Source organism: Pithys albifrons, chromosome 9 (genome assembly GCF_047495875.1).
Source record: "Pithys albifrons albifrons isolate INPA30051 chromosome 9, PitAlb_v1, whole genome shotgun sequence".
Classification (NCBI taxonomy): Eukaryota; Metazoa; Chordata; class Aves; order Passeriformes; family Thamnophilidae; genus Pithys; species Pithys albifrons.
Window position 1 is genome coordinate 28,258,176 of NC_092466.1, and position 14,851 is coordinate 28,273,026.

The window sequence follows — 14,851 nt, forward strand, 5'->3', positions numbered from 1 at the left end:
GAGGGGAACGAGACACACTGCAAATATTTGCACATCTGATTGTGCTTTGTTCAGTTCAACATTTAGTATTCTCCATCTTAACTCAATTACTTGCACCTGACAACTAACAAGTTCAGACCAAATGTGCTGGTATACTCTGCAGTAGCACATATTGAAATGACAAACTACAGTTTGGCCAAAAATGACACTAAAGCCCATTCTGTAGACCTTATCTCAGGTTTTCCAGGTTTATACCACAATTCAGCAATTCAGTAACACACACACATGCCAGGTGTTTCAGTGAAACATATTAGTTATTTTCTATTTATTTTAATTATTCTTAAGTGCAAAGCACTAACAGAAATAAGACTCATTGTAACTCCTTCCACCAGTCCACATTTTAAGAATATTCCCCTGTATTCTGAAATCTGCATGGAACACCTGCAGCAGGAAAAGTGGAGACATAGAAAGTGTGTGTGCACATGTCCATATAAATATTGCTAGGCTAAAATTTAAATAGTAAGGATTTGTGCAAATGCAAACAATTTCTAGTACAATCATTAACTTTGACTCTTCAAGAAAAGGAAACCAGACTTTTGGAAGTGCAAAACATGTGTAATATGGCTGTGTGATATTTCCAGAAAACAGAAAAAGTTGTATTCATAAATTAATTCCTTTGTGTGTTTATCTTGTGTATTACATATTAATAAATCTAAGTATTTTAAATTACATTTATAAAAATTTTGAAGGAGGCATTAAGTGAGGTTCTAGAAATTCACAAGCAGATACTCGCATGTAAAAGCAGAGGGTAACAAAGTCTCACCTCACTGTTCCTGACTTCTAAAAGTATCCAGCATCCAGAAGGATTATCACCATGCAAGCTCTAGTGGAAAGAAGTGAGAAATGGAACTTCTTTTCTGTTCCTCCTTCAAAACTAATTACAGCTGTAATTGTAGGAAAAACATTTTGAAAAGTCCACATTCTACATCATGTAAAAGCATAACTAAAGGGTGAAGAAAACCAGCAATATTCCTTCAGCTTGACAAGTGTCTCTGTTTTCTTGCTTCATGGCTTTTTATCAGATTTTAGAATAAGCTGAGATTTCTGCCATAAAAAAACCCAACTGCTAACAGTCGATTTTGAGGCTAAAACCAGCGAGCTCATGCTTGACTGGAAAAGGAGAAAAAGGAGCACAGATAAAGTGGTGCAGTATGTTCTTCCTTCATGCTGAAGGCCCTTCTCTGCAATTAAGTACAGACAGGGAAGAGACTGGTCTTTTTCTCAAGAGCATTACCATGCTTCTTTCAATCTCATAGGAAAATACAAATGTAAAAGTTAGAGAGCTTCTTTTGTAATATAAAAATATTTCCTGAATGAGTAATTTATATGGGAATCAACAGCAAATATGAAGTTCCTGGTCATTAAATAGACTGATGGGCTTCAAACAGCTTTCCCAGAAGACAATAAGACCACAATCCATCTTTGCACAGGCACTGTAGACACACACTCTTCTTTTTCCTACCCTAAAACCCAAATGTAAGAGTTGCAAACTGAATATTATATAGTGGAGTGTGTCTTTGTAGAGATACTGACAGCATATCCCTGTAAGTATTCCTGCTTGAGTCAAGTAGGCACCAAGGGTTTAAAGTTCTACAGAGAGCCTGGAAAAGCAGGTTTTAAAAGACCTGAGTGTCTTCAAGAGAGGTTCATTTAAAATGTCAATTATCTTTATTATTTTCTCCTCCTAAAAGGGGCCAGTGAACAGAACTCGTGCCTTTCTGCCAGCAGCACCTCATGCTGATGCTGTGCCACCATGGGCCCTGCATGGCAAGGCCACTTCTGTCTCTCAGCTTCAATCCAGAAAAGTCACAAGAATATAAAAATGGACAAAAGTTCATGAAAGCCCATTAACAAAAGATGTCTAGAAAAGTCTAAGAGTTAAAAAACCAAGTAATGAGCAGCACTTCCTCACAACACTCTTCACTTGCAGTTATCAGTTTCAGAAACTTCCAGTCCATCACAGTATCTGTGTGGGTGTCAATGGGATCTTTCCAACAGCAACTTCTCCAAATACCTTCAAAACCCGATGTAAGGTCACAGCATCCTCTGTATTCCCTTTTGAAAAGTGTGAGGGCTCCCTCTGCTGACAACACTTTGAACAAACTGCAGAACCAGTCAGGCTCTTATTTGTGGAAAAGAATCCCAGCTTACATACATGGTATTTATTTCCTATTAGTTAAGAAAGCTGGAAGTATTTTAATCTTAAAGGAAGTGAAACAAACCAAAGAAACTGGTAATTACTGTTATTACAAGAAAATTGATTTGAATCTTACAGATTGGGGTTTAAAAATAATGCATATTTTCACTGTATAACTTGCAAGGAAACTACCTCAAAAGAATGCCAATTTAAGACTGATACAACAGCATTCAACAAATTAATAGGTGAGGTGAACTGGGTCCATAATCAGAAGAGAAAATAACAAATGACATCTTATAGTTTACCAAACACAGACCTATTGATTTAATATCTAAATACAGTGGCCTTGAATCCTTAGAAGACACACCATCAAATTTGCAGACAAAGCTCCCTTCCAAATCAGACTGCAGAATTCTTGGCTAAGCATGCACTGAAAGACAAGAGTACCCAAGAATATAAACAGATATTTCCACAACTAGACTTTCTTTTAATATATATTTGTGATTATTTCTTCTTCTGTTGAGCTGCTGTCACTCCCTTTGGGCTGATTACTGAAGCCAGCTGTCCTTTTAACCAAGCCCCTCACAGCCTTCACTGTTGAACATGCCCTGAAACAGCTCCCCTGTACCTTCCAAACCACAGGATAAACACAAAATACACTCAGTATGCCCTTAACCACCAACTCCCAAACACAGCAAATTCAAAAGCTCTACAGTTCACTACAGTCAGTACATGCAGGTCATTTCCACAGGAGAGGTCAACTTTCACTCAAGAGCTGCTCACTTAAGCAGACTGCAAACAGTCCTTGAAAGCAGGGGCCTTGTTAGTTTACAGAACTCGAAGAGTTCACACATCCCTTTACAACAGGAAATATTCTGGCATTTCTCTGCAAAACATATCCCCCCTTCACACGGTCTGTTCACTAAACTCTACATTCAGCAAAGCAAGCCAGGGTAAGATTTTGCTCTTGTGGTCTACAAGAGCCCACTGTGTCACAAGCACTTCATTGTTTCTTGTTTAATATAACGCTGCACACTCTTTAACTTACTCCAAATTCTGTGTATGAAATGGCTCTCCTCCCTTCATCTGGGAACCCCACAAATGAATCATCATTCCCAGGATACAGAATTTTCATCCTCAGTGCAAGATTGATGCCCAACACATAGTTATTTCCCTATTGTCCCTCTCTTCTCTGGAGACAGCTGATATTACTTACGCTCTCTGGCTGATGATCTCTAAATTTAATCACCCATAATTTCCAAGATCCCAAATGCACAATACGAATACATCAGGACAAGCTCAGCTGTGCTTGTGCTTGATGCAAGTGGGGTACATTCCTGAGTCAGATTTTTAACTAAATAGCACTTGCACTTTAAAACATTCTAATTTAAATATGTATTCTTTAATAACACAAGAGTGAACAGTTGAAAAGTTAATGTCAGTTAGCACAAGAGTCAACAGCAGCAAAGAGGACAAGGGGGCACGGGCTCAAGCTCTGCCAGGGGAAATTTAAGTTGGAGATCAGAAAGGAATTCTTTCCAGAGAGAGTAATCAGGCACTGGAATGGGCTGCCCAGAGAGGGGGTGGATTCCCCATCCCTGGAGGTTTTTAAACTGAGATTGGATGTGGCACTGAGTGCCATGATCTGGTAAAGGGACTGGAGTTGGACCAAGGGTTGGACTTGATGATCTTGGAGGTCTTTTCCAAACCAATCAATTCTATGATTCTATGAAAGAGGCCACATGCCCACACGTCTATTATTGTGCCATGACGGCCTAAAAACAGAGACCCCAGAGCTGAGAGAAGGGAGCACTGAATAGGCAAGATGGGTGAGCACAGAAGCTCTGTGGTCTGCAAAGATGATACCACCAGCATTTTATAGCTACCTTTTGTCAATAATAACAACACTGTGCTCTATGCAAAGGAAACTCATTCTGTGCAAGAGCAGTCCCTACCCACAATGGAAATAGGCAACAGAGAGAGCAGCTCCTCTGATCACATGACCTGAGCAGAAATCCATTTACATACACAACTAACAAAATCAACTTCAAATCAAATTCAGTTTCCATTGAACCTTAATACAGCTTAGCAAGCCCCTCCCAAGAAAACAAGCACATGAGCTTCAGAAGTACTTCTGAGAGAGTGGAAGAAAAATACAACAGTTTCTACTGCATCTCATTTAGTCTCCCATAATGCTTTAAGCAGTTTCTAATTGTCAGTCAGAATTATTTTCATGAAACAGAGAAAGGGCACTTACCACCTTACCTTCAGTAATCTTGGGTGTTACTGAAGCACCCAAATTACATGTTTAAGAGTTAAAATAAGCCAGTTTATAAAGTATAATTATTGTTTCGGCTGAAGTTCTCATCAGCTGCTCACAGAGATGATGAATGCAAACCCTTTCCCCTTGAAAGTGAAAATAAAGCCAAAAGCACTGAGACAAACAGGCAAAGTAGTCACTTTTATTTTACTTTTTTTCCTATTTTACATCAACTTGTTTTACCTTCTCACAGAAGTCGGTAAGGGCTGTGAAGTCCCATTTCTTGGAATAAGCAACATTGTACCTCAGTATGGCCTCCTAGAAAAGAGCACAATGAAAGAGAGCTTAGAGATCATTATTAAGGGAATCAAAAACCATGTCAGGAAATTTCCTTGTTGAAGGAGCTGCACCACCTGGTGGCTAAACCTGCCACAGACCCCACCAAAATTCATAACACTGTTACTAACATGATACTGAACCCTGTATTTTAGGTTTAGCACTGAATAAGCTTCAGTCTACAGGATTTTCCTCCTAGCACAAACCAAGACAAAGCAGGTTGGGATCTGCCAGCACAGAACATCAACCCTTTGCACCCCATGCCTGCCCTTTTTAAGAATACCAATGAAAGGTGTTTCTCAGCTATAGAGCAGAAGTTGTACCAGTTTAGGAACTTAAAGAATCAGAACCACAACAAAATTAAATAGGCCTCTACAACAACACAACCTTGAAAAAATTCTCAGGAGAAAAAAAGAACCAATAAAATAGTATTGTGAAGGGAAGTCTCATCAGTTGCTGGGTATGCACAATTTATTCATTTAAAGTTTATCTGTAGCTTTTGCATTCTTCTCTTTCCCTGCCTTTCAGGTATAACAGAAATTGCATTATTTGTCACAAAAAACAGTAATAGCAATTCTAAGTTCCTCCAAATCACAACTCATGTAACTGTAAAGAGTTATCAACAGAGCATTAGTCTCCAAAATCTACAGATTTTTGTTAGCAGCTTGAACTGTTGTGATTTTAGTGGAGTGAACTGAAGCAAAAGTCACTATTTCAAACTCTCTCACCTGTGCATCCCCTGCCATCTGGCTACCAAAGCCCTCACGCTGCATTTACCACAAACCAGCAGATACTGCTGGACAAAGACAGTTTTACGTAAACTTAGGAGAGACAGCCTATTTTAATAATACCTAATAAATTCAGTAGTAACACTTCAGACTCATTGAGAACTTCAATTCATTAAGCAATCCTTTGAACAGCACAGATGGTTTTAATAATTTATTTTTTAAAGTAATTAAACAAATAAGACTAAGCCAGAATCACTATCAGTACACAGAGAATTTAAATGCACTTACATGCACATAGACTTGATTTGAAATTGACAAACTTACCTTCAAATCATGTGAGCAGGTGAATTTGTTAAGTAAGGCAGTTTGGATGAGTTCCCATCGACTTCCAGCAGTTCTATCTCCATTCTTTAAAGCAAAAGCCCAAAACAAAGTCAGATTAAGTTACTCAAAACAGAAAGACACATTTACTAATAATTGTCTTCCTTCACATATTTTTTTTTAAAAAAGCTTTGCTGTATTTGTGAAGTTCTTTAAAAATACTCATCTTTTGAGTATCTGCAAAGTAACTTCTGCAACTTCTAGTCCTCTGCATTACATTTCTTGTAAGTATTCATTTTCAATTGAGGCATTCACAAAATTCACTCTTCCTCATGCCATCTCAAGGACAAAATGTTCAGCAGATTCCTCGCAAAGAAAGTGAATTTTGAGGATAAAACATGACTACCCTTCATAAAATCTGCAACTCAAGAACATAAACTGAACTAACTATATAAAAATGTAATTTCAAGAATTTTAAGGGCTTGGAAGACACAAACATGGTGCCAACCCAAACTTAAGACATCCTGTGATTCTCTTCCTCAGAGAGTCACAGAGCCCACTGCCAGCAATAATATTTCTTACCAGAGTACCACATTTCTTACAAGGGCAGAGACAAATCATCTTGCTCATCTGACAACAAAGATCTATCTTATCAACATGTTATCTCTGAAACATCAATTACATTCATATTATGCTCATCTGTGAAACTGATAAATGAAAGGCTGAGTGTATTTCATAGAGGCTACAGGAATTTTCTGATCCTGAGTCAAGTACCAATATTCATTATACCATTTGCACTACAGGACGTGCCAATCAGCCAGCCTGAAATATTTCAGTGGGTATGTTAAAGTCTCAAGCAGTAACAAGCAACAGCAGATCAACAAACCATTCAGGGCCAACTCCAATCTCTGCCACTGTTTTAGTAGAACAACTGTCAGACACACCTCACTGTCAGCAATACCTGACAGAGCATTGTAATGAAACTGTGGTTACAAATCCATTCACATCTATTGGCACTGTAAATTGCTTTACACACACACACAAAATATATACCATATAAATATATAAGTAAATAAATACATAATTTATAAGGAATTTAGGCTTACACTCCATTTAAGTATAGAAGTATATGCACCATCAACTCACTCGCTGGGTAAAATAGTTACTAGGAAAAAAAATCTGCTCTGTCTGAAGTACCACAACCCAGAATCCAGCTCTTCAGGCTTGATTTTCTAATTCCATACACAGCTTGACAACTGAGCAAATGCAGTAGACTGAAAACTCATCTATGTGTAAACAAACTTACTTGATTACACAACTGTAAATACTCAAATCTTACCTCATCCTCTACAGGGTATAAATTTTGTTCTGAGCAGGGCATTTTAACATGCTTGTTGTCCCATAAATCTTTGTAGTGAGTTGGAAAAGGTTTAGGTACCTCTCCTTCCCTCAGAAGATCTACCTGTAACACAGAAGGAGAGGGGAAAAATGTTCAGACTCTACTGCCAAGTTTTTAAATAGAAGAAATAAAAAGTAAGCAAAAATGTAGCTTAAAAAGGCTCTCACCTACAGCCACTCTTTTTGGAAAGGGGTAAGGTACAAACATGATGGATACTCAGTAAGAAAAAAATCCATCTGTTAATGTTGTTAAAAAGAATGCCACCTTATCATTTGACCTCTTGAAACATACTCAAATAAAGGCAATATATTCAACTACTATATATCCAATTACCAGCTGAAGATTTCCTCATTTATGAATTTAAGTATCTAAAGTTTCATACAAATATTTTGAAAATATAGTTCCAAATAGTCATGTGCAGAAATAGTATTTTTAACCTAACACTGAAAAGGATGAGAAATCATTACAGATAGAGCAATATTTCAAATTTAATGCACAGAACATCAGAAATGAAAAAATAAATAACACCATGTTCTTAAAGACCTATTTGATACACAGCCCTCTGGCCAGCACCACTTCTCCCAGAATGTATGTTTAAACTCAATGTGCTTTTCTTTTGGTTGGGATTTATCCTTGACCCTACAGATTTCTGGTCACATTTTATTTCAACAATAACTGTATTAAATACTACTCCAAAGGATTAAAGGCATATCAGATTCCAACTAAAATGCAGTGGTAAAATTGCTAGAAATTCTTCTTCATTCTTTGTCTTTTTCGTATCTTGAACCTTTTGTATGTCTTGAATCCAAATCAGAATCACATCAAATTGAAACACAGCAGGAAAATGTTAGAAGTACAGATTTAACTGCAGATGTATTTAAATTCCCACAGTTTATAACTCAGACAAGGAAGCACACAGAACACCTATGGAAAAGAAAAATACTTGTCCCTAACAAGACACAGACAGTACAACCATGATTATGTTTCTTTTGGATCCTAATATCCTAATTCTGTGCATCAGAAATTTTCAGGATGACCAGATGCCCCAGCCCACTCACAAGGAATGGTAAAGACACAGTATTAGCAGGATGTCGAAATCTCAGCCTAACATTTGGCATTTCCCATTCTGGAACACTGAGTGAGAGGTTTGATTTCAGGTGACAGACTGAGCCATCGTACCCTGACGGTCACTGTGTGACTGGCTGAGGGTCGCAGGTGGGGCAGACGGGCCCCGCACATCGGCATCCTCCTCATCTCCTCCATCGGTGTCCCAAACCACTTCTTGTTACTTGGAAGGGCAGGTGGGGTATATTTAGCAGTCTTCCTTCCTGGCCTCTGGGGTTTGAATTCACACTTTTCTTTTTTGCTGTTAAAATACAACACATTAAAAGTATTTTATTTCCACTGAAAAATCTGGTAGGTAAATACAGAAACTTCCACTCCAGGGTTATAACCACCAGAGTCAGTTTATTTGCTGGCCTTTGCTTTGGCCCCAGGCCAAAGCTTTAGTCGGGGAAACTCCCACCACCACCAGTCTCCTCCTCCCCAGCACATACACACATGACTCTACCACAACAGCCTTCTCTACAGGCTGCAAACACCTTCACAGCACTGCAGTGGGGTTAGCAAGGCAGGGTGTTCCTCTGCAGTCACCCTTCCCAACAGGGCCCGTTTATCCGTGGACAGGAGACACTCCCTGGTCTGTGTCTGCCAGGATACCTTCTTTGAAAACAAATGTGTGCATGCACAAATGCACAGATTCCTTCCTCAAACTGAAAATCAAAAGCAAACTAATTCCTTAAGCATCGTTTCTCACTGGGGTTGCTGCTTTCAACCATTTAAATTAATAAAAAGAAAACTTCCTGAAATCATCATTTTCAACTCTAAAATCCCCTTTTCCATACTTTTTTAGGAAAAACGAATGGATGAAGAATTTGCTAAGAATCACCTTTCTTTTTGTTTTCCACATACACTCCCATCCTGCTGTTTTCTCACATGCAAACTCCTGCAAACCGTGAGCCACCCACTGTCAGTCTCTTCCATTTCCGTGAAAAGTTCCTTGAGCTGCTCTTCACACCCAGAAACCACGTCCCAGTGAAGATGTGCAGAACTACTTTGTTGTCCTTAAGGACTTGAGTCTATGAGGCCATTGCACATTATAACAACACACACAGTCCTTTTCTTTCTGCTCATTTCTCAGCTGCTCATTCACTTCCCCAACTCCACTGAAATCTAAGCCCTTCAGAGCAGATTGTCCCTCTGTCCTTACACAACACCTGCTGTTCAGAGCCCTGTCATGCTCAGGGCCACCATTTCCATTGCTTGGTCCTCCTCTCTAACAAATGATGACTAAAGCCAAACAAAACAAACAAACAAAACAAAAATAGAAACATCTCTACAACTGCTTTTAAAAGTGATTTTTTCCTGTCTATTTCAATCGAAGCATCAATAGCACTGATGGTCCAACAAAATAAAATTCACTATTTCTGACAGATAAAACTAATAAAACCAAGAAAACATCAGTCTCTTCAAGTATTCTGAATGAAATAATGAATGCTAAAGATCCATTCCATGAAGCACTCCTGTACCACCACTCATTTTCAAGCTTTAAAAAATCCCATAGTCTTAAATTGCTACTTTGATAAAGAAAATCCACTTCCTCCAGTGTCTTAATTCCCAATTTTAACAGATCTCAAATGATTTTAAAAATTGCACTGGACAACCATATCCTTTAAAAAACACAGCAGACCCACTAAAAATAAGAGTTGTCTTAGTGTCTCAAAATACACTTTGCAAAATTCTTCATACAATCCAGCCTTCAAAATGCTACAACCGAAGAGGAAATTTCCAAGCATGAAATAAAGAGATAAAGCAGACAGAACACTACCTTTTCTCCTCAACTTTAGGTATCCTCATGAAGTGAGAGGTGATTTTGGAGTCTCTTTTCACACTCTGTTTTGCACCTTTGCACTCTGATGATGGAGCAGGAGGAATTCCAGGTGACTTTATATGCAGACCGTCCTCTTTAACAGAATTATCTGTTTCCTCAAAGCTTTCGCAGACCTTGGCAGAAGAACATGACTTTCTAGACTCCAATTCAGCATCCCCATATTGAATCCTAAAAGATTTGTTGATGGATTTTGACACATTATTCTCCTCTCGCTCATCCAGAAATGGACTTGTTTCTTCATCAGCCTCTGACCCATGGCAGCTGGTTTTGGAATTATCTACATCCATCGGTGATTCCGGTTCACTCTCTTTCTCAAAAGCAGGAGAGTCCCCTGAGCTGCTCTGACCTTTGCTCAGTTTCCCAGGACCTCCGAGATCAGGTACAGAGGCATCACAACCAGCATCTGAAAGTGGACTTTCTGGAACTACATCTCCTTCCTCTTGTTCACCCACTAAACAGACAGAATTGCAATTCTTCAGCTTCTGTGAATTGCATGAAGCCACCTGTCCATCTGTCTCACTGTCTTTGGAAGGAAGTTTTGTATTTCCCAATTTCAAAGACTGGCCTGATGACAGATTCCTCTGAGTCCAGCCCTCACTGCTCTCCTCGCAGCCCCTCTGAGCCTGCTGGCCAGTTTTGTTCATCTGATCAATGTTGGCATTTTTAAAGAGGTCTCCAGACTGTGGCCCCTTCCTGGGATGTTTATCCAAGACTTTGTCCTCAGCCTCCCAGTTACACATGTGGCCTGTCTGAGGCAAACTTACATGCTTTGCACCAACTTCCACAGATAATTTTGTATAATTTTGCTGACAAGTACTCTCTAGCTTTTTCACATCATGCTCACAAAAGTTCTCTTTTTTAATGGAAGTCATCTCGGGATTTGCTTCAGTGTTGTTATTAATTTTGCTGTGTAAGCTGTGGAAGAGAAGTGAGGGAATTCAATGTCTTATTTTCAAATGAAATTGCTGTGCACATTCTTTTAGGGAACAATGATAAACAAACAATATGAACCACGGATTTTTATTTATTCTACTCTGTAAGTGAACAGCACCAGGATCAACAAGTTCTCCTGCACTGGGAAATGCAACTCACCAGCAAACCTTTTCCATTTAAAGGCTCTAAAGGATGATGAATCAGTTGCTTATCTTAGGAATCTATTCCAGTAAGTCATTATCCTTATTTTCAAACCTAAACAGCATGGGGCTATTATTTAGCTATTTCCTCCAGATGTCAAAAAACCAGAAGTCATGATAAAGTCCTCCGTAACTTTCATTTTTATTCTTGAAATACAGTGAGCAAGGAAATCAGTGGTTTTATGGCCTTTGCCTCAGAGCTACAAATCCATCTTTTAAAAGAGCAGGGCACAGCAGTCCACAGTCTCAAAAACATCTTATTACTCCCTTATTTTTGTAAACAGCTCGTGACTCTTCAAAAAAATTTGCCATCCAAAAACACAAGTGTAAAATATATTTAGAACTGATAAAAAATTGAAAAGATACATTAAATCAGTTGGGTGGGGTTTTTTTTAGAAAAATAACCTGATTTGTCTGTGTAAGGCAGTGCAGGATAGAAATGTCCCGAAGGTCAGAAAGGGAAATGAAGCGAGTTGGGTATAAGCAGATCAAACTTTTCAAGATTACATGGGAAAGTCAATTCATATTTATGTACCAAATTGTGTGTTCATGTAGGAATAAAGAAAATAATTTAAAAGACACGTGAATATTAAAAAAACCCTGACTAGTCTTGGCAAACACATCACTCTGAGCAGTATCTTCTGCTGAATCTCTTGTTACAACATTGGATATTCCCAACACAAACTGAACACACCAAATTCTGTGTCTGGTCACTGCCCAGCTTCCCATCTACAGTAAAAAGGAAAACATCCAATTATCACACAATCCTAAATTCAGCAACTGAACATCTTAGTAGATTCCTGAAGGCATTAGTTCTCTTCATGAACAATAACAGATCCTCTTCTAAAAGACCAGCTGGGGTAAGGAGAGTGTGTTCACAGCTCTACCTCTGCAGAACAGAAAAGCAAAAAGGGGGTTGAAGCAACAGGTGATACCTTGGAAAGGAATTCAGAGGCGTCTGTGTAATGATAACTTAACTCCCCATGTAGGCATTTGTGCCTGCAAATTTCTGAAATGAAAGTTAAACTTACTCCTGCCATCTCAATGACTCTTTTAAGGTATTGACAACATCTGTTACCAACTTGAGAAATCAAATCTAACATAGACAGCATTTAAATTAAAACTGTGATGTTAACTGCAACAGAACGGCACATGAAATGTTTACACAACTAATCTACTGCTTAAAACTGACTAGGCTGTAATCTGTCAGCAGGGATGCAAGAGCAATATTCTAAAGGGAATTAAAAAAAATAAAACACTTAATTCCCTTCTTAAGCATCCTCTGAACATCCTTGATTTACTGCAACCTGTGAGCCTGTAATTAGATCTGCATACTTGTGTATTAATCATTACCATGACCCTTCCCAGCTATTGTAGCACTGATACAGATTTCAATTGCTATTTATTAGCAAACATCAATGAAAATAAACCAGAACATTTAAATTGCAACTATAGAAAAATATTATCTGGTATTGCTCTGCATGAGACAGTCAAACTCTTTGGAGTTTAATGTGGATTTGTAACCATTGCTCCTGACAGACACATTAGAGAAAATATCAAACTTCACCTGATGCCACTCAGCAGCAAAACGTTTGTGACATCTTTCACAGGATCACCTGGATGCCCATGTAAGCACCTGTAAATTGTGGCTGAAACCAAATCAAGCTGCTCATGTTTAAACTGCAATCACAGTCCAATGAGACAAACAAAATGCAAAATAACAACAACACTCTGAGTTGATCACAGGACTATCAGCCGAAATCTGTAACTGTTAGTGCACTCTGTGAAACAAAAACAAAAGCAGAGCTGCTGACCAAGAACACAGTGTGGGATTACAGCCAACCTGATCCAGTGCTTGGCTGCTCCTGGAAGCAAGTCCCACTTTGCCTTCCCTTACTAAATGTTCCCTCTTTTTCTCTGCAGGAACAACTGTACTTTTTCACCTAAATGGTGAGATGCTTCAGGCATCTCTGTCAGCAAAAAGTTTGGGTTTGGGGGTTTAGAGAAGAGGGATAGGGACCAGTTATCCATTTGCAGTGAAAGTGTCTCAGTGAGTTACTGCAGAGGATGTACCAAGGTAAGAAAGGCAGCAGAGTGGGGTTGCCCCTATTCAGCCACCTATACTGGCAACCTCTACCTTTATCTGCCCCCAGGCCCACCCAAAGAACACACCCTTGGAACAGCTGTGCTGTGCATTTTACCTTTTGGACTCCGCTGTCTTGGGTCCTTTATTCTCCAACCAACTCGTAATTGTCCACTGTTTACAAACTGAAAAAACACAGTTTACTGATTACTACATGAAACACAATAAACTGCAACATCATTACACATGAGTCAGATAACTGGCCTGGATGAAGATAAAAACACCTCAATTAAGTCCTCATTAGCATCTCCACTCTAGGGAGCATCCAGACACCAGCAGTATCAGAACTACATGTGATGCAATATTTAATTTGCATCAGGCAGCAGGTGCTACTTTTGTAATAATCTTTACAAACTCCAGGCTTGGTGTGTGGTGGGATTTTTTTTATTCATCCAACATTGTTCTTTTAGTATCATTAAAAAGTTAAGAATATACAGTGAATGTCTAGAATAAAAAAAAAAGATAAGAGGGGCAATTTGAACTTTCCAGTCCTCACTGTTACCTTTAATCACCACCACACTCAGTCCCAAAACCGTCTGCTGTATTTGGGAATGAAGAGGCAACACAACACAGCTTAAAACAAAGGATGAACAACGAGACATCTGAGGGGACCCCCCAAGAGCCTCCCTTGTGTGCAGCACACTGTGACACACAAGGCTTCACACAAGCATGGCACACACAAGTGACAAGTGCTCAGAGAAGGACTTTTTCTTTTTCCCTCGTTTGAAAAGCTTTTCAATGTTTACTACCCAAAATTATCAACAAAACAAAGGATGCAATTTTTTCAGATTTACTGCCAAGCACACAGTTCCCATCCTATCTGTGTGTTGCTGCAGCTCAGAGCAGCTTTCAGTGGAACAGCAGCACATGGAGGAATTGTAGAGACTTGGGGGGGAATAGGGAGAAAAAACTCAAAGCAGTAATTGCACAACTGGAAAGTAACCTTCATCAGTATGAGGGTTGTTTTTGTTGTTATTTCAAGGTAATTTTGCAAATTTGGCAACTAGCTTCCATTTCTTTGCTTTCCATTTGCCAGGAGAAAGCATCTACCTGTGCTGGTGCCTGTGCAAGGTGCTCACTCTCTGCTTTCAGCTGGGTAGGGAACATTTGTAGTACCCTTATTGTAAGTTCTGCAGAACTTAAAAACCAGCACAGCAGATCTGGCTCTTCCAATTAACAGTCACTATGGAAAATCTCAGCATTTTCCTGCAAATGAAGTTGTGTAACTTGTATTAATGGCAGCTTGGGCCATAAGTAATTTAAGAGACATTGTTTCATAAACACTTTCCCACAGCTGGTTATCAAATACCCTTATTAGACAATATCAGAATTTCTAGAATAAAAAGTAATCTCCAGAAAATGTTTAAATCATTTTTAGTTTCTCTATAATGGCACAAATAACATT

At 38.9% G+C, this 14,851-nt stretch overlaps 1 protein-coding gene across 2 annotated transcripts in view; it reads right to left on the reverse strand.

Annotated features, from left to right (window-relative positions):
* PARG (poly(ADP-ribose) glycohydrolase) overlaps window positions 1-14,851 on the reverse strand; it is a 62,836-nt gene that overhangs the window by 45,676 nt on the left and 2,309 nt on the right. For both annotated transcript variants that reach the window (XM_071564203.1, XM_071564202.1), the window contains exons 2-7: window positions 13,505-13,571; window positions 10,108-11,085; window positions 8,400-8,586; window positions 7,161-7,283; window positions 5,825-5,908; window positions 4,680-4,754 (exon numbers count right to left, since the gene is read on the reverse strand). In XM_071564203.1, coding sequence (XP_071420304.1) covers window positions 4,680-4,754; window positions 5,825-5,908; window positions 7,161-7,283; window positions 8,400-8,586; window positions 10,108-11,085; window positions 13,505-13,571 — 1,514 coding nt within the window. The remainder of the gene's footprint in view (window positions 1-4,679; window positions 4,755-5,824; window positions 5,909-7,160; window positions 7,284-8,399; window positions 8,587-10,107; window positions 11,086-13,504; window positions 13,572-14,851) is intronic.